The 23518-nt window shown below is 46.1% G+C and overlaps 2 protein-coding genes across 2 annotated transcripts in view; one reads left to right on the plus strand and one right to left on the minus strand.

Annotated features, from left to right (window-relative positions):
• LOC135910778 (uncharacterized) overlaps positions 1–23518 on the plus strand; it is a 233975-nt gene that overhangs the window by 48880 nt on the left and 161577 nt on the right. The window lies entirely within an intron of this gene.
• On the minus strand, positions 7277–23285 carry LOC135910760 (cytochrome P450 2J2-like). The gene is made up of 7 exons (XM_070538488.1): positions 23251–23285; positions 23047–23153; positions 16329–16633; positions 14132–14247; positions 12415–12673; positions 11015–11205; positions 7277–7559 (listed from the first exon to the last, which is right to left on the minus strand). The coding sequence occupies exons 2-7, from the start codon at positions 23146–23148 to the stop codon at positions 7378–7380; spliced, it is 1155 nt and encodes a 384-aa protein (XP_070394589.1). The 5' UTR covers positions 23149–23153; positions 23251–23285; the 3' UTR covers positions 7277–7377.

Raw genomic sequence — 23518 nt, forward strand, 5'->3', positions numbered from 1 at the left:
CCTTCACACAGGTCACGCATGCAGCAAATTACCAGGTGGCAAAGTGTTCTACGCCAAACACACCTTGACGTCGTGCAAGAGACACCCGTTGATATGTGGCTGATTCACTAGCAAGCTCTCATCTCTGTTCTAATCGCGGTGAAAGACGTGATAAAGCTTGTATATATTTACGTGAAGTCACTTGTTTCAAGTCTGTTATTTTTCATTCTCACAGTCAGCTGTAGCTCTTCCTGTGATGTGTTAGAGTACGAAACATTTTAATGTAACATATTCAGATGTATTTTGTGTACTCACATGCAAGCAGCTTCAAGTGTTCATGTGTTAAAAGTTGGTTGTTACAAGGGTATGCTTAATCCCTGCCTTTTGAGTCGCTTTGCCTTCTAGTCATAAACTTAAGTCGAAAGTGAAGACCACAATGATCGTTTTGATTGAATTCGTATGTATAGGTTTTTTCAGATGTATTTACACTGCTAGAGTGCTGTAGGTACTAGCCTATGTCTCCAGGTTCGATGTAGTGGTGCCTTATGTACTGTAATAATGTTTCACGTGCACGTATCTTTAGTGTAAATAAAGGTACTTCAAGTTGATCAGTCTCTCCTTTGATCTTGTTTGTGTTATGAGAAGGCACCGGGGCATGCAAGTGTGAACAGCAAAGCAATTTCAATATATGAATAAACATCCACTAGCCCAACGAAACGTCAATCATATTTCAATGGAAACTTCTGAAATCTCAATGTCATCTCAACTGTGCCACAATGTGCTTTTCAGTGCTGTGGCAATAATAATTCAACAACAGGTCAACAGAACTATCTGAACGTCAGTTCAACGGAGAATCCATGGTAACTCAACAACCATTCAACAAAACGAACACAACGGGCCGTCTAAACACAATGGACTTTCAATGGTAACTTAACAATTATTCAACATTGAGGTACGCAATGGTGTTTCAATTAAATTTCAGTGACCAATATTCAAGAGTCTTCAACACTCAGCCCAACAATTCTCCAACCAACTATCAATAATTCCTCAATAAAAAACTCAACATTGACCTACGAGAGTTCAATGCCTTCTCAATAATTTTTTTTTACGGGTTTTTCGTATATCAACTTTACCTTTCCTCCCTGCCTTCTAATTGCAGCCGTATTGTCCCACAAGATTTTTCTTACTTGCCTCTTGGCTGCCGAGAACTCTTCATCAGATATGTTTTTTTTAACGTGAAACAGTTTTGAAGAACGTTCACTTTTTCACGGTGATCAATATGTTTAATAATTACTCGTCTTGGTTTATCAGCTTTCTTCCTCCCAATTCTGTGTATCCTTTCTACGGAAGATACCTGTACGCATAGTGTAATTTGGAACAAGCCATCAACCAAATCTTCCATTAGTGACGTAGAAGTTTCATCGCGGTGTTCAGGATTGCCAAACACAGTTAGGTTGTTTATATTACTTCTGTCATCAATTTCAACTAACTTTCTTTACAGAGTTTTAATTGTTCTTTCCATATCAGCGATCCTCGGGCCTACCTCTGTACTATTGCCGCTGATTCCTCCACCTGCTCAAGCTCTGCCTCGATTGCGTCCAGCCTTTCCTGCATACTCTTCGACCATTCAGAAGTTGCAATAGCAGCTCCTCAGTGGTTGGCCCGGTATTAACTTCGACATCACCACAGAGCATCAGCATTGAAACCAAAATATCCTGTACATACAGGTACCCTGTACATACAGGTACTCCGTAAAGTCTGGCAGTGGTGACACGTGTTGCTCCATCGGGTATGCCGGTCCAGTCAGGCTGAGTAGAATCTGCGCAAAAAAGCAGGAACGGGTTTGTCATGGTGTTGACCAGTGGCCCGCTAACATGCGCACTGAAGTGATGAGCGTACGACGAGGTTCTTATACAGGTCGTGGCCGTGGAACTTGGGGTCGGTGCCTTCAAAGCGTCGACTTAAAGTGGCAGTATTGGCGCGCAGACTCCGTAAAGTCTGGCAATGGTCACACGTGTTGCTCCATCCGGTATGCGTGCCGGTCCAGTCCGGCTGAGTGGAATCTGCGCAAAAAGCAGGAACGGGTTTGTCATGGTGTTGACCGGTGGCCCGCTGACATGCCGACTTGCCGTGGTTGAGATTATCTAAGCTGATCCGACCGCGCAATTTTTGTGTGCTACAAAAAAAAAAATGTGAAGACCCCAAAATGCCATGTCTTCTTGTGCAGATAGAACGCCTCGTAGTATTGACAACTCGTAAAGGTCTACGAAGCAAATGTGAAAATGCACTTCATTTGCTGCCTAGCGTGTCAACGAACGCATAGAAATGGGAGAATGCAATGTGCGGTACAAGCCTTTTATTCTCCCTTCGCGTACGTACCGCATTCGGCAATCCATGGCTCCGCGCATTGCAATTTTTGAGCGAGACGCTATTTCCCAAAACAAACTGCGAAAGAGCTCCCGGCGCAATTTCGACGGAAAATAGCAGCGATCGCTGTGACAGTGCGACCGCGCGACGAACAAGTTGGTCACAGCCGAAAATCGGGAAAGTGGCACTGGGACTGCGATGTTCGTCGCAAGCGACGGAAATCGCACGTCCGATGCGGCGAAAATCGCATCATGTGAAACAGGCTTCATACGTATTCCTTAGGAGCAGGCAGCTTTCGATCAGCAACGTCACGAGCAGAACCCGGAATGAGCTCGTCTACGCCCTGCCATTGCTGCAGCGCGGGCACAAGAACGGGCTCGTGCAGCCGAGCGCAAGCAGCAACTGCGTACCGACGATCTGGCAGCCTACCAAGCCATCATTTAATTAACCTTTGGTATTAACCCAGTGATAAACACCGGGGCCGCACGTTTCTGCTTCCCTGGTTAACCATCTGTATGGAGTGCTTGGGCGGTGATTCTTTTTTATTACGCAACGTGTGGGCCCCTGTGCCCATTTATTAATAAATATTTCGAATACACGCAGCGGCTGATAGGTACGGCGTGTCGTCATAGTACCCTTCGAAAAAACCAAGCTTATCATATAACGAAGAAGGAACAACACACTGCAGCTTATGCATCAATGGTTCAGATATTGTGAAATCCCATTCTCACGTTAGACTATTTCATTCGTGATCGGATTTTTCATCAGTTTTGTAACTGGACATGCTATCGTGCACTTGTTCTATCTTTTACTTTGCATTATTATTGTTTTTGGTGGTATTTGCCGCCAAAATATTTCTCATCATTTGCTGATACAGCTTTTCTACTTAATATTCCAGATTTCGTTTCTTTACGGTTCCTGTATCTGTTTCATCACTACTCATTGTGCTATGTAAGTGGTACTTGCTGTTACTGTAGTATTATATCTCTTTGTTTTACTCTACATCTCATTCTAGATTTTTGTTCTAGACGACTGATTCTTTTTTCTATTTCATTTTCTTAGGTCTACATCTCGCAATGCTCTTTTTGTGCCCCTGAATTTTCTGTACTGCGTTTCCTCCAATGTATCGCCCACTCTTGCCTAAAATCTGTAATTTGGATTGGCAGTATTTTCTTAATAAATAAATAAACAAATAAATAAATAAATAAATAAATAAATAGTTCCGAGCAGTTTATGCTGTTCCTAATATGTAGACGAATATAGCAGAGAAAATAGTGTTCAGTTTTGGCAGAATGCGGTGAAACTTTGAGGTGGATCAGCGAAAAGCGTTATTAACGAAAAAAACGTGACATTCTAAAATCGGACCAGGCAGTTTTTAACAATGAGTTAAAACATAGGGTGTGCCAGCGTAATTATTTAGCTGTATAAACAGATTTATTTTACATATTGTAGAATAAGTACAGTATCAAATTATTCATACGACAAAGACCATAGTAGGTACTTAAGAAGTTCATCTGCAGATTACAAGTGACGCAAGCAATAAAAAAGAAGAAAATAGGTTTTTTTTAGAAATAGTGTTATTCAGATAAAAAAATTAATATAAGCAATGCTTGGGATGAGAGCTGGTATATGGTAAAATATCCTCTATAGAGTACAGTAAGCCTGTAAAGGAGATCCTCAACCTTTTCTCTTTGAATCGCGACATTGCGAAAGCATTCTGAGGCCATGAGAGATTTTCAAGTTGTTTTATTATTTTTTGCTTCTGGCACAGGTTGATGATGAAAGAAATAATGGGCACTATGGCAGGTAGCACTCCGCTTTGAGGGAGTATAGCAAATAGTATAAACAAGTACACGATTGGAAAGCAATGACGAGACAAAAGAATGGAATGATGCAAGGAGGGTTAAATAAGTATTCTTTATTGTTCGGGGATGCAGAAAATATATATGGTGCACTTACAGACAGCGTACAGACAAAGTCAAGATGGCTCACCAAAACATTCACTCACCAGGCTGTACCCTGATAACGTTGTCTTCTTACTTTATCACTCTGTAACAGAACCCCCGAAAGCTGAATCGCCGTCTTGGTGAAAGTCCGGTGAGGACTTGGAAAGGAAGTCTGGTGCTATCAGCCGGGAAACACGGACAACATGGACCGCAACGGCGCAATGTCATAATTCCCACCTTTAACTTAGCGCAAGACTTTGTAGGGCCGTATGGAGCGCGACAGAAGTTTCTAGGAGATGCCGACAAGGCCACATGGGGACCAGAGGAGTACGCAAGAGCCTGAAAAGAACATCATGTTTCGATGCCGGTGGTCATAGCGGAGTTTTTTGCAAATCCTGCGACGTGGAGAGGCAATATTGGGTGATCTGATCAGCCATGTGAGCCAACTCGATGACGTCATGACCGTATTCAGCAGCACCAGACGGCGTGAAAGGCAGGATGGTGCCAAAGGGAAACGTGGTGTCGCGACCACACGAAAGGTAAAATAGTGAATATCGCACGATGTTATGTCTAATTATCCTTTGGATGTTCTCCTTCCGTGGCTTCTGCTTGTTTCCTATCGTTCATACTGTTCGGCACTTGTGAACACCTTAAAGGTGCTCCTTTCAGCTCGTTGCCCACTCCAATCGGTGACGTCCTTCTCATCCAATTATCACATTGGGAGTGACAAGTGAATGAAATGTTTCCCTAGCGAAGTTCAGTAAAGCCTAACAGCGCAGTTTCATGAAACACTTGGGCTCGGCGCCAGATTGCTCCAGATTGCTCCTGGCCACTACGAGCTTACGACAATCAAAACGTACAGGAGGAACTTCAATAGTTGCTGAAGCTGAAAAGAACGTCCCCCTTCCAGAAGTACTTGGGTTCAGAGCGCATGAGAGTGCTAGCTGGCGAGCTGTGGAGTTCAGCAACAGACAAGTGGAATAATGGTAAAAAAAAGAGCAAAGAAAAGGAACCGGGAAGGAATGGGAGCAGAATCGTTACAGACATGGTTAACTTTACAAGACAAAGCAGAGATAGATTGTATGCCAGATTACGATATCTATAATAACACGTAATTAGCTCACGCAGCTAGGCTAATATTGCTTGTCACTTCTTATGCAACGGCGACTCCATTATCTAACATCATAATAATCTGTTGACAATGTGAAGCTTTATTGTGATCACGTTGACGTAAAGCAGCACTTTCATTAAGACATTAAGACATCGCAGCTCTTTCAATCGAAGCTTGTATTGGGACACAAGTGGCGTTTTCGTAGTCACACAAAAAACCCAGCTGCTCCTAGAGCACAGCAGCTGCGGGAAAGGGCGGTTTGATCACTTGACAGCTGCGCCGGTGCCGAATCGTGAGTCATTAGCAAGGATTCCAGCTGCATAGGCGCGCGCTCACGCCACGCACGCAACCAATCAGAGCCGTTTCGCTTCCGCCGAAGAGGGCAAGGGCAGGAAAGGGTATCGAGCGCGCTACGCTGCCTTCGTTTGCGTTCAGTTCAGTGTCGGAAAACGGATGGGACGGTCCCGCGTTGGGCGTTCCCCTGAATAACGGGCAGTGTTCGACGAGTACAGGCGAGACCTCGCCCGGTAAAGGGCTCACCGTTGGCGCACCGACTGAGCCGTTAGTGCCACCCAAGCCAAGGCAATTCGACAGCAACGAGAAGAGGACCCCAAGCATAGAGAGCGGGAGGCGGAAGCAAACCGGCACCATTACCTCTGGGTTACTTAACCGTGATGATGATGAAAAACTTTATTTATCCCTCTTTAAAGGGAAGGGGGCAATGGAATAGAGGGTGGGGGAGGAACTACTTGAAGTAGGCCTCCTTTATCCTCTCAGCCCACTCCAGGATGGCCTCCTGAAGATCGGGCCTGGAGCTGCGCAAGGCAGCCTCCCACTGCTCCTCACTAGATATTAATTGCTTGTTAACCGTGACGAAAGTCAGGCGCACGCAGGACAAGCTTCGCTTACATCGATTTTCTGGTGGAGGACGGGTTGGTCATTTTCCCCTTCAACCTTACTACTTCTCCTACACAGGCACAAGTGCTCGCTACTCAAGCTTGAATGGAAAGACACACTGTAGTTTCGTAGAAAGCATGTCTGAACAGTAATCATCACCCGGAAATGGTGTAGTACGCAGCCTTTGTCAGAAAAAAAAAACTTAACGAATGGGAGCACTAGTGTTGTAGAATCCTGGGCAGCCTGTGTCAGTCAGTAGAGTGCTAGAATGCTCCGGACGTTGCGGACGGAAGTTATCCACTTTCTGCAAAGCTTTAGAGAAGTACGGAGCGACTGGGCGCCAGCTGGATTAAAGGCGTAAGCTCTGGTCATTTGCTCAGTGCCCTTGTTCACATCCTTTAAAATATAAAATCGAGGCCTACTGACCTCAGAATGGCAATGACTGTTCGCTCTAAGATACAGAATTATATAGCGGATACAACGTAAACAATGTTAACGAATAAAAGAAAACGAAGAAACAAGGAAACAAATAAACGAATCCTACGCATACGTGGGAAATCACTGATACGCGGAGCTTTTTTTGATATTTACTGAAATGTTTTCACGTGTCCTTCTTCTCCGCTTCTGTGTGCCTTAACGCTTTTCGCTCAATGCGCTCTCCGGTTGATCTTGATTCCTGTTGTTTCCACTTCGTTCGCTAAGCTTCTTTTTTCTGCACTTGGCTACTTCTTTTGCCGACTCTTTCACTTTTTCCCTCTTTTACTGCACGTCTATAAGGGCGTGTCTACCCAGCTCCACATCCGCATTCTGGAGGGCCCCAAGTCGCTGCATACTCGGCGGAGCAGCAACATTCTCACCCGCAAAGTGGAGGTAAGAGGCAAAGAAAGCTTCGCTTTAAAGCGCCCATGAATACAACGCACTTACAGTAAGTCACACAAGCTTGTTTAATATCAGTAAACGCACGCGACTGCTTATAGTGGCGTGTGAAGATTGCCGGCAACGTGGAACGGTGCTGCACAACCATTCAGGAGAACCAGATGGATAGACCTGGCTTAATTCTTTTTCTGTCCCTGCACGTTACTTTCTCCTGGGAGTGAATCGGAGCCGGTACTTATTCTTGGTGGGAAGGCGATCGTTTGCATCGCCAAGGTCAATAGTGACTCCTTCTTCGGGAAGCACTCGGAAGCGTTGAAGTATGGAAGCGATGTAAAGGAATATCACCATGATGGCTTGCGTCTCCGCTGGACACTTGCGCTTTCCTGGAAGATAAAGAACATTTAAAAGACATTGTTGGCCTATTGAACTCGTACGCTGAATGAAAGAAATATAGCAGCAGAAACACAAAGAATATTTATTTTTATAAAAGCGTGTAATGAAAGCATAAGCCGAAGTTTAAATGCCAACCGCGTGCCAGCAAAGGTGCGAAAAGGACCATAACTCCGTGGAAAATGTGAATTTGTCTTTAGCGTATGGGCATGGTAAGCAATTTTACAGCGAAGCTGCACATGGCCAACCGCTTCTTCCGTGCCTCTGTCGCCTGTACGCCGAAAACTCCTCCGGCGGAAGCCAATGCGCTTGCACGGAAAAAATAAAACAAAGGCGCGCGATTGGCTGTGCAAGTAGGGACCTCGTTGTTCTCCGTCGCAGCCGAGCGCGCCCGCAGCAGTTTTACACAGGCTCCGAAATGTGTAGGGGACGCGTCATACGTACTACTGAGGAGCAGGCAGCTTTCGATCAGCAACGCTGCTAGCAGAACCAGGAATGAACTCGGCTATGGCGTCCCGATGCTGCAGCCCGGATGCAAGAACAAGATCGTGAAGCCAGCAGCAATTGCGTACTGAGGATCCGGCAGCCTACCAAGCCGTCATTTAGTGAACCGTCGGGATTAACCCAGTGATAAAACACCGGGGCTGCACGTTTCAGCTTCGCTGATTAACCAGCCGTACTGAGTGCTTGGACGGTCATCATTTTAAATAGTTTGTACAGCGTATTTTCATTAGTAACCCATAGAAACAAGTAAAATGTTACGACGCCGATCCTGAAGTCGGCGTTATAACTGCTGGAAGCAAGGCTTATTGAAGGGCACCGGAAAGACGTAGCGATGCGCCAGTGGGAATATGGTAAGGGAGCCGTGCACATAAAATAGGAAATATGTTACCGGAGACCAACCACTAAGGTAATTTAGGAATCCAAGGCTCGTACAGCTCTTGTTCTCACCATTCAGGGACTGTGAATTCATCAAAACTGAGAGCTGGGCGAGTTGGCGTGGTTCCACTTTAACGAAAAGTGCGTGGTAAAGACGTAGACGAGAAAGAGAGAAACGACAAACACGAGCGTCCGTGTTTGTCGTTTCTCTCTTTCCCGTCTCCGTCTTTTTCACGCGCCTCTTCGTTAAGAAGGGACTGTGAATTTCCAACGTCTAAACAAAGCAAGAGATTGCAGCTAATAAATACAGTGATGAGATAATGACATGTAACAGCTGATTTAGCCTGTGTCGTACATTGAAATAGCGTGGAACGGCTGCTAAAATGCATTATAACTTTAAATTATTATCGTCATCATCATGATTTGGGGTCATTGCAAGGCAAATGTCCCTGCGGTGGTCTCCACTGCCACTGTCGTGCGTCATCCGGATAAATGCGGCGCCTGCAAATTTCCTAATATTATCTTGAAGAAAGGGGATTAACCGAGGGGTCCGAATTCTATTAGTCATATCATAAGAAGCCAACAAACACTGACACCAAGGACAACATAGGGGAAAAACTTGTGCTTAATAAAGAAACGATAAATAATGGAAATGAAAGTGGATGAAAAGACAACTTGCCGCAAGTGGGGAATGATCTCACAACCTTCGCATTTCGCGTGCGGGACTCTACCAATTGTGCTACCGCGGCTGCGTTTCCCCATCCACTTCCTTGGGTATTTATGTTTTCCTAGTAGAACCCTGGGAGTGTTAGCCAGCACTACCACTCACAAACCTTGGCGGCGGATGTGGAACATCCATTCTGCCACAAGCGTCAAGAGAACGTGATCTTTTTTGGCTGAAGGCAACCGATCAATAAACCCACACATGCTCCCTAAAGGAATCAATGTTGCCGGATTCGAGGCCTTCGTTATGTAATAAATGAGAAGAAAGGGGGTTAACCGAGGGGCCCGATTTTTATTAGTCATATCATGAGAAGCCAACAAACACTGACACACAGGACAATATAGGGGAAATTACTTGTGCTTAATGAAGCAACGATAAACTAATGAAAATGAAAATGGATGAAAAAACAACTTGCCGCAGGTGGGGAACGATACCACAACCTTCGCATTTCGCGTGCGATGCTCTACCAATTGAGCTACCGCACCTTCTTATGATATGACTAATATTATCTTGCCACTTAATTTTCTGCTGTCATCGGCTGCTTTACCCTTTCATTGGCACCTTTTGCTGTAATAAGTCCCCAGTTATGTTCTCTATGCATCATACGGCCACAACAGCTACACTTTTTCTTTTTATCTTAACTGCAATATCAGCAACACCTGTTCGCTCCGTAGTGCATAATACCACCTACCTGTCTCTTAACGTTACACCTATCAACATTCGTTCTATTGGGCGTTGCGCGCTGCTTTTTGTCTTCTCTAATTCGACAAATAGCTAAGGTTATTGCACATTGGAAATCTTCAGAGTTTATAGACCTTTGCAACGGCGCACGTGTAGAGCACTGTTCGGTAGTGTTAACGTTGCTATACGTTTGTGGAAATCAATGGATCTCGATTTGACACCGCAAGGCAACGTGTACGCCGGAAAAAAAGAAGAGTAGCCCACTGCTATTACAACAGGAGTGCACATGAGGCTTCGTGGTGGCGATCAGGCGCTTAAGTTAACCGGTTATTCTTGCCACTGCAGAGAACGCAGATGGTGTAGAAGCCTCCGTAGTAACAATGCAGGCCAACCCCGGCTGCCCAAGTACCGCCAATACGTGTCAAACGAACTTCGGTAATTACGGAACCCAGATCATATTGTGCTGGTGAGTCTATGCATGTACGCTGATGGCAGCCTCTTCAATGCGTCTTCATATTAACGCGAAAGCGTTAAGAGCCTCGTGTCGCAGAAAATGTGGCGTCCCGCGTCCAACGTCGACTATCGTTTCGGCAAAAATAATTTCGAACCAAGCAAACCCAATCACGCACGCCATTCACGTATAGCGGAAGGAAGTTACTGAAGGAAGTTACTTCAGAAAAAATGTAAAGTACGACTTACACACAACCTACAGACATGATAGCGTCGGACTGTAATTTGAATATGCGAGAAAACATAATTCCGTTACGCGGAACCTGAAAACACAAACCCCTTTTTCCGCGTTTCTACCATTCACAGAGCGGCCATGGCCACCGATATTTGCGTGCCTTGGCCCGGGCAAATCTCAGAGACTATAAAGCTGCGCGCCCGGTTCCTTGCAACACCGATGCGGCGAAGGCTCATCGCGACCCACGCAAGAGGCCCCGTTTCTACCAGAAATCTCGCCTTCGTGCGTAGCATTCGTCGCCAGCGTTTCGCGGTAAACATTACGGTTACACAAGCTGCAGTTGCAGGGATGCGCGAAAAGCCGTCAGGGATCTTTGCTATCGCGTTCCACTCTTAAAGGCCAAGGTTAACCACCCTTCATTTTTTTTTCTTTTCCTGCAAAACGTACTTAATCCATTTCTGCGCTCAAGTGATACGTACCCAAGGAAAATGAGAGAAGGCGCTTAGGCCGCTCGCAAGTCGCTGAACCGTCGTCGTTCATGAAGCGACTCGGGTCAAATTTCTCCGGATTAGGCCACACGCAGGGATCGTTGTGAACGGCCCAGTAATTTGCCATCACCGTGATTCCGGCAGGATAGAAGAAACCATCGCAGGTGAAATCCACCGCGGCTCTGTGCAAGAAATTAATTTTACTAAGCAAACAGTTAGACACAAAACGCACTTAAACAACAACTGCTATAGAAATGCTTCAGTTTTTTTTGCATTAATTTTGCCTGTGCATGTGGGATTTCGGAAATGACGTCCTTAAGGAAGCCTAAGAATGCGCGCACACATACTCGCGCACGCGCACACGCACACGCACGCACACGCACACGCACGCACACGCACGCACACGCACGCACACTCACGCACACTCACGCACACACACACACACACACACACACACACGCACGCACGCACGCACGCACGCACGCACCTAAAGAAAACCTTTACCATGGTCTCTACAATTGTAAACATTTCAAACGCGAACTATTGTATTGTCCAACGCTAAGATAATTTTCATCACAAATCCCAAGGTAGGAGTTTCAACATACTACGCGCATTGTGGCTGTACCCTTCACCGACTTCGAAAACCATCTTGACCTGCCGCTTGACACAAGCGTCGCTCTCACTCCTTCTAAGCATTTTGCAGTGCAACAACATCTGCACAGCATATATATCTGTTGGGCGTCAACCTGCGAATAGTAATTTTTCCTGAGCTAACGTTTGTCTGTGCGTTAACTGCATGTCATTTTTTCCCCACTGTAATCCTTTAGTGGAGCACGCTGAGCTCTGGTGGCATACTTACGTTCTCACGTCTTTATTTTCAGTTCTTTTTTAGTCGTGCATTCTTACCAATTCGCCCAACTCGCCATTTTCTCACCGGTCACGTAAATGCTCAAACACCCTGTTTTGAAACACACAACACACACACAGCTTGTGTTTACACACAAATGTTTACATTAATTAGGCTTCCTTGCAAGTCGCGACTTCAGTATAGAAATATTGTGACCTCAATCATTATCCATCGCTGTAGCAAGACGAAGAAGCACTCGTGTGCTGTCTGGTATCGTCTGCTACAGACATCTTACTCTACGCTACAGGGACGGCATCAGTCAACACCCGCTGACGGAATTACCAAGCAGACTCCCGGTCGTATACACCGATCTCTGCATAGGGCGCTGGGTTGTTCTGCCGGGCAGTTTCAGCTCGAGATTGGCTCTCGATCTACCGTTGGAACATACTTGCTCCAACAATGAGCAGAGTATACTGGCCCGGACGCGCTCCGAATCTTCCATTTGAATTCAGCCTAGATGCAAGCAAGGGCGCACTCGCTTTACCTCCTAGGTGCGCTGAGCGGCGTGATGGCCTTCCAACGGAGCATCTCCCACACGACGGCCATGGTGAGCGGCATGTTGTGCCTATCTTCCCACGTGGGGCGCCTGAGCGAGCCCACCACGTGATCGATCTCGGCCTGCACCTGCGCCTGTAGCGTGTCGGCTCGCAGAGCGAAATTGATCATGTGCCAGTTCATGTACGTTGGGACACCCGCCGATCCGGCCTGGAAGAAGCCGATGGCGGTGCTCATCAGGTTCTCCACTGCACGGAGCCGAAAGAATGAACGCACAAAGGGTTAGAAAACATCTTGGTTAAGAAGTAGCGGCGTAAATAAAGCACAGTGTAAGCACACGGACACTACAGTGTTACAAGGACTGCTAATAAGGATTCACAACTACGAATTATTGCGCTTAATGAAAACTACATGTTTAGGTATGGTTCGTGGTTATCGAAACTATTAAACGCAAAAAGTTTTATGTAGAAATTTAAAAAGAAGCAAGAAACATTACTCAGCGATACTTCTACTAACATGTGCGAAACGCATGTCCTTGCTTTTGTGCACTGGAACTAAAAAAAGTAAGATAGTTTTCTTATGCTAGGAGAGAAAGGAGAGGGGAGGGTATTGAAGCGCATACACTTGTAAAAGAAGGGTAATCAAAACGGAGAAACTTCTTTCTTTTAAAACTTTTTATATCCAGCTAACATTAGAATAACCCCCTGGAATACACAAGAGACCCATAATCAATTTGATTGTTCAGTTCGTAAATCCAACTAACCGATGCGGTTGGTTATTTTGTATAATGACAATTTTAGGGCGCTTTGTTATAACGTACTATTTCGTTAGTGATGCGGAGTTGAAAATCTTTAGGCTGTTTTCGTTAACACAGAAATGTACATAATTGTTCCGACAGATATAATGTGTGGGCTAAATACAATACAATACATAGACTATTCCAATAACTGTTTCGGTTGTTCCTGCGGTGACCCACAATGGTGTACTGCAACGACGTACACCGTATTTTTTGCGCTCAGGTGTGATTTGGTGGCCCTTTGAGCGCGGTATGCAAAACCCTACTTGCTACGAGGTTTAGCGAAGCCGCTCCTTGTTCGTGCGACGAGCTTGCCAACGTAGTCTTTTAACCAACCTTACCGTTATTGTCTGAACCTTACTAAGAACCTATAGGACCGAATTCCCCACAAACCTTTTCGTTCCTAAGTGATCCATATTGGCTGATCGCCTTCGCTTATAATACGTCAGGATTGGCAGCGAAATGTTCTTACGAGAAAAAGTAGCGTAACAGATTTTTTTGAATACGGGCCCCAGCTACGTGTATGTTTTACAGATACTAACTTACGTTAGTAATTGCTTCAGGGTTTTTTAACGAGTGTAGTTGATGCAAATACCTTCGTATTTATCGACGCAGTGACCTCATTTAGGACTGTTCGCAAATGCCTTTGCATTCCGAAATGTGGATAAGAAAAGAATTCGTATCTAAGATACAAACACACAATAAAAGCACACAACAGAGGTGTATTAGGAGAGTGTTCCTGTCATAATGCCTAGTCACGAGAATGGTGTCACCGAACTAAAAAGGAAAACTGCAGTCGGTGACCAGTTTTCTGTACGACATGCACAAACGTCGGCACACTAATGTACGACACCGCACATTAACTCGATAGCTCGGACATGGCCACACTCAAATGATCTTCGCCACTTACCGCTGAACTTAGATTCCGGATCACTCTTTCGTTCTTCCATCTTCGTCAGGTACGCGTCGATAAGCGTCTTGGACGGTGATTTATTAATGGAATGTTTCCGAGCATTGATCTCATTTCTAAGGAAAGAAAAGCGGAACAGTTAATGGTTCTTTTTTATTCCAGAAATAAATACATGGGTGCAACAAGGCAGGCCAGCATGGGTAACTTTTTGCTTATGACGCCACCTGCTAAGCGTGAGCTATCGTGTTGATCTGTTAAAGAAGAGGTAACAGAAAAAAAAAGAAAGAAAGGATGCAGGAAACGGAGGGGGATAAGAGAGAGAGAGGCAAAGTTTGGTGACGAGCGAAGTGCAGTTAAGGCCTTATTTCGAAACGAAGGCGTCCAGCATTGACGTGCCAGAATAGACAAGCTGCAGCGCTTGTAAACAAACAGGCATCATAGGCAAAATGATTAGATTACTAGTATATACGATGACAGGGGTGTGATTCTTCATTGCTCGTCGATTGGAAGAGTAATATTTGCCAAAAAACTATCGAAAACGTGGCCACGCATATTAATCTTTGCTTCAGAGAAAGTTCACGCAAATAAATTACAGCAATTTTCTTTTTCTTGCCTGCACGGACGCGGTGGTGCTACCATCACATCTTCGTGACGTCACGCTCTGCAGCTTGGCTATTGAATTGAGAGGTCTGCGGCTGCATGTGAGCTTATATAGTACCAGAAAGGCTGCTAGCTGCGACATTAGAGTGATTAGAAGATGACACATGCGCTTTTGTAAGAGCTGCACTGGCTTGCGCGTTTTTAAACACACGGCACATCTATTCACCAGAAATCGCGCCAATATTCATAGATGATCAGGCTCGTGCAATCCAAGGATCTAGTAACACCAAGAAAGGATGTACATGAAAATGGTTTCCAGCTTTTCAACAACAACAATGACTGCAATCGAAAACGCGACACACAGATGCCGTGTCTATCTCTCTGAGAGGGCCGTCGTGTGCTCTGCTTTTCTTGCAGGGAAATAGCGAGCTGATCATCATGCATGTGAAACGTTACGCCAGGCTACCTAGATGTCGGAAAGAACTCTGTACACGTATCCTTTACATCCTTCAGTGTAGAACTATCCGGCTCTCTGAGACGTGTAAGCCCACCCCGGCCTTGTCCTACCGGGCTCTACAAGACGATGCCATGAACGTTGCACCCTCAGAGCCGTTTCCCGTTATTCTTTATAACGTCTCCAATACTCAGTAGCCTCGAATAGGTGGCAGAATATAATAAATTATTTTCTCTTTCTCTCTCTCTCTCTCACGTGCGCACGACGTTCTAATACGACAGGCTCAGCTCAACGTTTGCCACTCTCCAAACAGCCTACATTTCTGCGCATTCATCGATGAACCTCCTCCTGTCTGTCATTGTGGGGTCTAATCTAACTGTTAGCTCATCCTATGACAGTGCTCCCTCTCGCCTGTTCCTCCACATTATTCTGCCTTACCTCTTCATCGCTCTACCCTATCGATTCACCGGCGCGGTCCTGAAAAACTGCACCATCGAAGTTCTGGGCTGAGGGCTTCCACCGACGCCATTCTTTACTACTACTACTACTACTACTACTACTACTACTACTACTACTACTACTACTACTACTACTACTACTACTGCTACTACTACTACTACTACTACTAATATATTTCTGACAATACTAGTAATGTGTTGGGAGCAAGCAACGTGTAGATGCATTCGATTCAAGTAAATGTAAAGCATTTTATTAAAACACAGAGATTTCTATATGCGTGTGTGCCGGCATACTCTACATGTTACTCTGCGTGAGAAAAGGGATGAGGGATCGAAAATTCAAGAGAGAAAGAAAGAGAGAGAGGGTGGGAGAAAAAAAGGGACAGAAAATAAGGAGGGAACAAAGAGGCGGTATAACTCAGTTATTGTGATGTGCTTGAAGCATTTCCCAGAGCTTGTGAAACAAGTGAACGTTCCGTTAAAATGAAAACAATAAGCTTAAAGGCTGACGCTGCACAGAGGAACAACGCAAAGGACCCTAACGTGGTACAAGGCAAAATTTTGTACGTTTGAATTTCGTTTTCCTTTCGATAGGCCGGACAGTCTAATAGGATAGACCATTGTCGCCTATGTTTCTGGGCAGTTGCGGCAGCGTTTAAAGATCGTTTCCAACTGACACACGCACCTTGTAAAGTCGCCCAAAGCGCGAAAGTGCTTCTCGATGTTCTGTCTTCCGGGGAACGCGAGCGTGTTCAGGAACGGGCCCTTGATGAAGCCCAAAGGCGTCATTCGGCGGGTCGTGTTGACGGCCACAGCGAGGTTCCGCAGCGTGTCGTCTAGCCACTTGCGCTTCGGGTGGTCGAAGGGGTAACTCTCTCCAAAGACGGGCGCGACGGCGGTGTTGGAAACGCTGGGCAGCATCAGCTCTTCGATGGCGATCGGACGGCCGTCCGATTCCGATATGCGCTCAATGAGGCGATGACACTCGTCCTGGTTAGATCGAGAGAGCAAATGCGGCAAATTGTTTCCAACAATTTGCCTTGACTTGTTCAACATCGCAATAATAAAGATGCGCTACAATCAAATCGCCTTGACGTCGCTGAGGAATGAGCAATTGAGTCGAGTAGAGTGAAACGGGACGCTAATGAACTACAGCGGAGCCCGCATATAACGAGCACCTTCGTTACACGCAACGTGTCCGCTATGCAAGCAATTTGTTATAATTGGATTGTCCTTTCAAACTACCGATGAAGAACACAGCGATGCGTCAGAAGAGGTACATTAATCACAACATTGACGTGCACTCCATGCGCTGCGTTACTAGAAATGGGCGACTGAGCGTTGTTTTAGCCATGTTGATGCGATAATGCCACTCTAAAAGTTTGACAGGCTGTGGACGTGGTCTTAGGTGAGGCCCATGTCATGTGCAGTATGCTTGAACGAGGCCGCACAGTCGCGACTGTCTGTGTGACCTCGACAGCGAATTCGCGAGCCGAGGGCAACACCAAATGTATAAATAAAGAAACGAGAAAGTAAAGTGAGGCACGGCACTGCATGCTTTGATTGGATGTACTGTACTGTCGAAGTGAATAGCTGTAGCTTTGCATTCAAGCCACGAAGATTCGAGGCATGTTTCCTGCACAGGATAACTCACTTTACTGGCCAAGGTAGCATAAGCTGCGCAATTGTGCCTCGAGTAAATTCTAGGCAGTCCAATTTGCATGTGTAAAAAGCCGTTTCGCAGTTTCAATTCGAAGTTGCAGCGTTGTCGTTTACGGATGGATTTCGCTAGCGTAAGGGCAATCACTTGGCTCCGTAGCGGCAAGAGTGAGCCATATCATCGAATGAAGGCTGCTGCAGGCCACTATGATTACTTTTAAGGAATTTGTGAAGTCTATAGTATATATGACGCGAAACCGTTCTAATTGCCATGAACAATGTTTATGTGATTGCCTGTCAGGGAGGGCGGTGAAAGTCAGCAAATTCGTTCATACGAAATGTGCGCATAGCCCCCTTTTAGCGCATTATTTCAATGCATCCGTTTCATCAAAGTCATCAAGTCATCAAAGCAACATGACGGTTGATTAAACTTTCGCATGCACTATTCGTGTTACATACGAGTTTGTAATGTTGACACTAAATAGCAAGATGGCTGTTCTGTGTAAAATGCAGTGTCTGCTATAAATAAGTAATACGCGAATGCCTTATGTTTGGGGCGACACAGCGCACAAACTTTCGCACGTTTAATTTTCAAGCAGTCTTTCGCGACAACATTTATGGACAGACACGATGCACCTCCACGTTGGAAGAGCAGCAGACTCCTTCTGCTATACATAAGTTCCAATGTCCAAGCTTGCAAATTGTCACGAGTGACGTGGTTTCGAACAGCAAACTGAAGTTTAGGCGTGTCAACCGAAAAGTGCCGAAATATTTTTGAGGATCTACGCTGGCGGCCTCACTACTACGCACATGAACGTGTGGACGAGCACGCGCAGCAGCCAAGCGAACCGTATCCTCCTCGCCTTGACGTCACTCGCGAAATAGTGCTAGTATCGCAAAGTACCCCGTATAAGGCAAAAAGTGCCTCGGCAAAATTCGAGGGGGATTTGGCGCTGCACCGGGAATCATATTCTAGTGGATACGTTTTGGTACTGTTTGGCGTGGGCTTGTTGTGAACGTGCATTGCAAGTCATGCTTGGAGTGTTTGGAGTGAAGGCACAATCCAAGGTTAACACACTTGCTGAGAAGATATTGAAATTCGCTTTCTAACAGAGATATTGATGCGCGGCTACTACAAGTATCTCCTAATCTTTTAATGTGAAATGTCTCAATTATTTCCCGTGTGGTTTGGCATTTGTGGCTTGAAAGGATTTTTGGGTCTTCAAACAAAGGTTTACAACCGCAATTGAAACAATGCGACGCTAGATGTGAAGCATTAGGGTTATTAAGTGACTGTTTGTGTTCGTTTAGTTTGACATTGAGGCACCTGCCGCCCTGTCCAGTGTAAGGTTTCCCGTACTTGAGTGGAATCTGATAAACTATACCAGTGTTACAAGGCACTAAAGGGGACACGTGCCTAATACCGCAATAATTTATTTCTTCATTTGTCTCCCCTTTTCAAGTTTCCTATTTGTCATAGGGCACGTCATAGGCAATTTGCGGGCGGCCGACAAAACTGTATTGACTTCATATCTACTGGCCACGTTCCGTAAAACATGTGACAACCTACGTACATAGGGCACCACAGCAAACATTTTTTTCCTTTTTCTATTTTTCTTGTTTCAGCAGCACGTTTTACCCATTTCGAAAGCTTTTCACGGGTTAGTGATAACAAATGAAGAGGATAACCAGCCTTCTCGAGCCTATCTATCTGTTGAGAAAAACTCTGTTGTGTACAGTGTGGACATGACTTAGCGATGGCAGACCTAAGAGCTGAGTACGCTATCCCCTGTTTAACAAGTTTGGAATGGCAAGAAGAAAATTCAAGCAGTGGTTTCTTTGCCCTGGGCGAGCAGTACCAACATACATGTTCCTGTTGAAACATGTCTGTGTTGGAACAAGTATGTGTGTGTGTGTAACTTCGCGCTACAATCCAAGAATTTGTTACAGTACCAACTCGCCCAACGCTATATCCTTTTGCAAATTATGCTATTACCATAAGTTTAACTGTATTGCATGGTAGCTTCGCAATATTTATTTAGAGCTGTAATGAGTTATCCTCGCAATTAGTGGCACGCATTTTCTTGGATAAATAAATGTCTACACCTTGCAGCCTTCAGTTTCCCAAATATAGCTAACGTTTTGCGAGTAACGCTACCCAGGTGTAATTATTGTTCTATTAATTATTTTCTTCAGTTAACAGCTGCATTCCTACCTTTAATTGCCTATAAGATATGACACACTTAAAGAATGGTGCCGGCACATACACCATAGTGTTACTCAAAATATCCTCAGTGTTCAACTTAGTGTCACATTTCGTTCTCCCGGGACAAGGGGGAAACACGTGTGTTTCATCTGCGTAACGTTTGTATAACACCTTCGAGCGGCGCAATAATTATGAACCTCGAAAGACGCAATTGAGTGACGCATTTTAAGTTTTGCGTCCACTTGAGCCCTGTTTGCATTAGATATGACGTCGGTGCCATTCTCCGTTCTTCTCTGCGGGACCCATGGGCAAGGATTCCACTCGTTTTGTAAAACGCTCGTATATGCGTTGTGTCACGTGCGCTAATGCCGTTAGTGGATTGGTTCAGCCCTGAGAAGACGACGACATGCGCAGCCAGTGTCGTAGCTATCCCTGTCGCAGAGTCCGTCTTGCGCGGCCCTACGCTCTTCTTCTCACGCTCTCGCCGTATACCCTCATCCTCCGCTGTCCGCCTCATTGTTCCGCTGTACGTTCCTTCTCCGCTTTCCTCCTCGCGCGCCTTTCGCTGTCCCCGTCTTTCATCTCCCGCTGCGCTCCGCGTTCGCTTTCATCCTTGGCTGTGCTCGTTCGCTCGGTTATGAGGTACGACGCCGATGCTACCCGCAGGAACGGGCCGCCTAAGAGCTACGCTGTAAAACTACCGTACCGCCATCTAGGCGCATTTTGATTTGGCCTTAAGCGAGGCGCAGTTAGAACGCAGACGGGAGCTTGCGTGGACGATGATGATGATGATGAAAAACGTTTATTTGCTCTATTTTGCAGTGATTTTTGCGGCATCAGATGGAGTCTTCCATCTTCTCTCCAGGGTCGGTTCCCCTAGTCCAGGGCTCCGCTGAGGGTAGCTGCCCTGCGTGCACGCCTTACTAGTCCTTGTTGGACTTTCAGGGTGTCGCTGGATAGCATCCTCTCCCACTGTTCCGCACTCGGGTTTTTTATTATGGCTAGCCCTTCTGTTTTCTGGCAAGCCCATGTGGTATGATATAGGGTTGGTTTGTCTCCACACCGTGGGCGCTTGCTCTCGTACTGCGTGGGGTAGATCTTGCTTAGCATGTTTAGGCACGGGAATGTTCCCGTTTGTAGCTGTCTCCATGCTACGGCGTCTTCTCTGTTTAGTTGTTTGTGAGGGGGTGGGTATTTTCGTGTGATGCCTCTGTAGTAATTGAGTATCTCTGAATAGCTTTGGGCTACCGGCTCGGGTTCCTCAGTGGGGTCGGGAATGTTGGATGCTCGGATTGTTGCGTGCCCTCGAGCTATCCTATCGGCCTCCTGATTTCCCGTAATGTCGGTATGTCCCGGCACCCAAACTATCGTGTGTTTGGCCTGGTTGTTGACGGTTTTGCCACTTGAGCGGAGGATGCGGAGCGCGCTGTGGCTGATTCTGCCGTTTAGGTAGTTGCGGCATGCTGCTTGTGAATCTGTGAGTATGGTTAAGGACCTGTTGGATCGGTAGCCCTCCGCTGCCGCTAGAGCCACGGCTGCATCTTCGGCCTCAACTACCGTACAGTTCCGAATTGATGCGCTGGTGATTTCTTTTAAGTCCGAGTTGATCACCGTTGCGACTTTGCTTTTCTTGTGGTTTTTGTCCTGAGTGTAGGTGGCGGCGTCTACGTACACTGTGTCATGTCTAGTTGCCAGTGTTCTTTGTACATACTCTGCCCTTGCTTGTCTTCGTGCCATGTGTAGGTTCGGGTCCATATTGCTGGGTATCGGTGCTACTTTGGTGGTGTTTCTGTATTCGTCCGGTATCGTCTCCGTGCTTTGTGTCTCCTTTATGGTAGCTTCACCGCCGTATCTACTCAGGAGTCTTCTGCCCGTTGCCGATAGCCTTAGTCTTTGCATTTGCGCGATTATCTGCGCTTCTTGGAGCTCCTCGAGACTGTTGTGTAGCCCCAGGGCCAGGAGTTTGCCGGTCGATGTTGACTGCGGTAGGTGGAGCGCCGTCTTGAGGGCTTTCCTCAGGATTGCGTCCGCTTGTTGCATTTCGTGCTTCGTACAGTGGTAGTACGGGAGGCTGTACGTCACTCTACTGACCACCAGGCTTCTGACCAGTTTGAGTGTGTCTGCTTCCTTCATGCCGTGTCTTTTCCGTGAGACCCGCGTTATCATGCGGGCCACTTGGTTGGCTGCAGTTTTAAGTAGTGTTAGGGTGGACGAGGAACGCGCGAATAACGCAAGCCACCAGAACGGGGAGAAGCTTCTCGAGAGGACGCGTTGTAACGAACGCGAGCGTTTTGGCGGGCAAATTGTGCTAGAAAAGCAAGCACTACAGCAACATTTCTTTCATTTACAAAACACAAGATCGGTAGTAAAGATGAGTCTACTGGGGTGATCGTCACAGTGTGCCTGGTATTCTCTGCAGTTGTTTATTTCTGAAAAAATACGACATCCCAAGGAAAATAAGGGAACATCTATCAATACCCCCACTCCCCAGAAACATGCACCCGGAGTTTCACCAAGATCGAAGAAACGCACGAGCGAGAGCTCTCCACAAAAGATTCCGTGATGCCAGGGACGTGGTCTATGTGGACGCGGCGGAGTACGCAAATGGACAGAGTATGTCGATAGTTGCTACGAGTCTAGAGGGTGACTGCAGAGTTAGTGGGACGGTGAAAACATGGAAGGCAGAGGTGGCGGAGGAAGCTGCCTTAGCACTGGCAATAGCCTCCACGGAAGCCAACATCGTAGTAAGCGACTGCAAGACAGCAGTCAAGAACTATGCAAAAGGAAGAATCTCGCCGGAAGCACTCAGAATTTTAAACAACTTTCGTGAAGATCGCGACATTCACATTATATGGGCACCCGCACACTCCTCCCTTCCCGGCAACGAAATAGCGCACAACCTGGCTCGAGAACTGACAGGCCGAGCAGGTGACACGCAACAAATACTGGGAACGGAGAGAGACCGGATGACCAGCTTTAACGAGATCACCAAACACTATAAATTGGGAAGGGCCCATTTCCCCCCGGCACACTCCTCGTTAAATAGACGGCAAGCGACGGCATGGCGCCTCTTACAAACAGATACATATCCGAACCCGGTGGCCTACCACCGCTACTACCCGGACCTTTACACGGTTAGATGTAGATTCTGTGAAGAAAGGGCGGACCTACAACACATGGTATGGGCTTGTCCTTGTACACCCATACAGAATAAAATAATTAAAACCAGAGAGCAGTGGGAGACCGCGTTGCTCAGCTGTGCACCGGAAGACCAACGCAATGCAATCCAGTAGGCCGAAGATGCCGCCAGGGCCCAAGGGCTCGAGGCCGTCATTTAGGTAGAGGCCTAGGTCTCAAATCTGCTGTGCACAAATAAAGTTTATTCCTCCTCCTCCTCCTCTTGGTTTCAAAGGTACATTATAGGCTTCATAAGTATTCACAAAGAATGCTACGTACTTTATGATAATTCCCCAGTGGGGAGTCTACCTTAATTTTTTATATAGATTCGAAATCAGCCTGAGAAACGGCGCGTTCTTACCAGAATGTCGTTCTGTATGGTGGGCTTCGCGAAGCCAATATCTCTGAGCGCCTGGATGCAGAACCTGCGGTTTTCGACCCACTCGTCTCCCTCCAGTGACATTGGATCTGTGTGGGATACGAGTGATGGCAGCCTTGTGCATACCGCGAGAAGGTGGTCCACAGAAAACGCTGGCACAACGAAGCAAAACGATGCAAAATATACCGCGAGGAGGTGGATTCGGATCCCGCCTGCTTGTAGTTTCTTTCTCCTCAACTTTAAATTTCCTTGCTTTGTCATGTTTACATTTCAATCGCAAAAAAAAGAAGAAAGAAATCATCATATGCTTTCCTTGGTTTTGTTGTCTAGCCGTTTGTTTCATACGATTGTCACTAACAAAAAAAATAATAAAAGAAATCGGGCAACTACACTTCTCTTCGTTCAATATATATACAGGATGTTCCAACTATCACGCACCAAGATTGAAAAATAT

The sequence above is a fragment of the Dermacentor albipictus genome, chromosome 5 (genome assembly GCF_038994185.2).
Source record: "Dermacentor albipictus isolate Rhodes 1998 colony chromosome 5, USDA_Dalb.pri_finalv2, whole genome shotgun sequence".
Classification (NCBI taxonomy): Eukaryota; Metazoa; Arthropoda; class Arachnida; order Ixodida; family Ixodidae; genus Dermacentor; species Dermacentor albipictus.

Coding starts and splice junctions, on each gene's coding strand:
- LOC135910760 (XM_070538488.1), bottom strand. CDS start 23,148: ATGTCACTGGAGGGAGACGAGTGGGTCGAAAACCGCAGGTTCTGCATC. Junction 12,674..14,131: donor TCCGGAATCTAAGTTCAGCG/GTAAGTGGCGAA, acceptor GGCTCCGTGCAG/TGGAGAACCTGATGAGCACC. Junction 7,560..11,014: donor CCTTCTCTCATTTTCCTTGG/GTACGTATCACT, acceptor TTTATCTTCCAG/GAAAGCGCAAGTGTCCAGCG.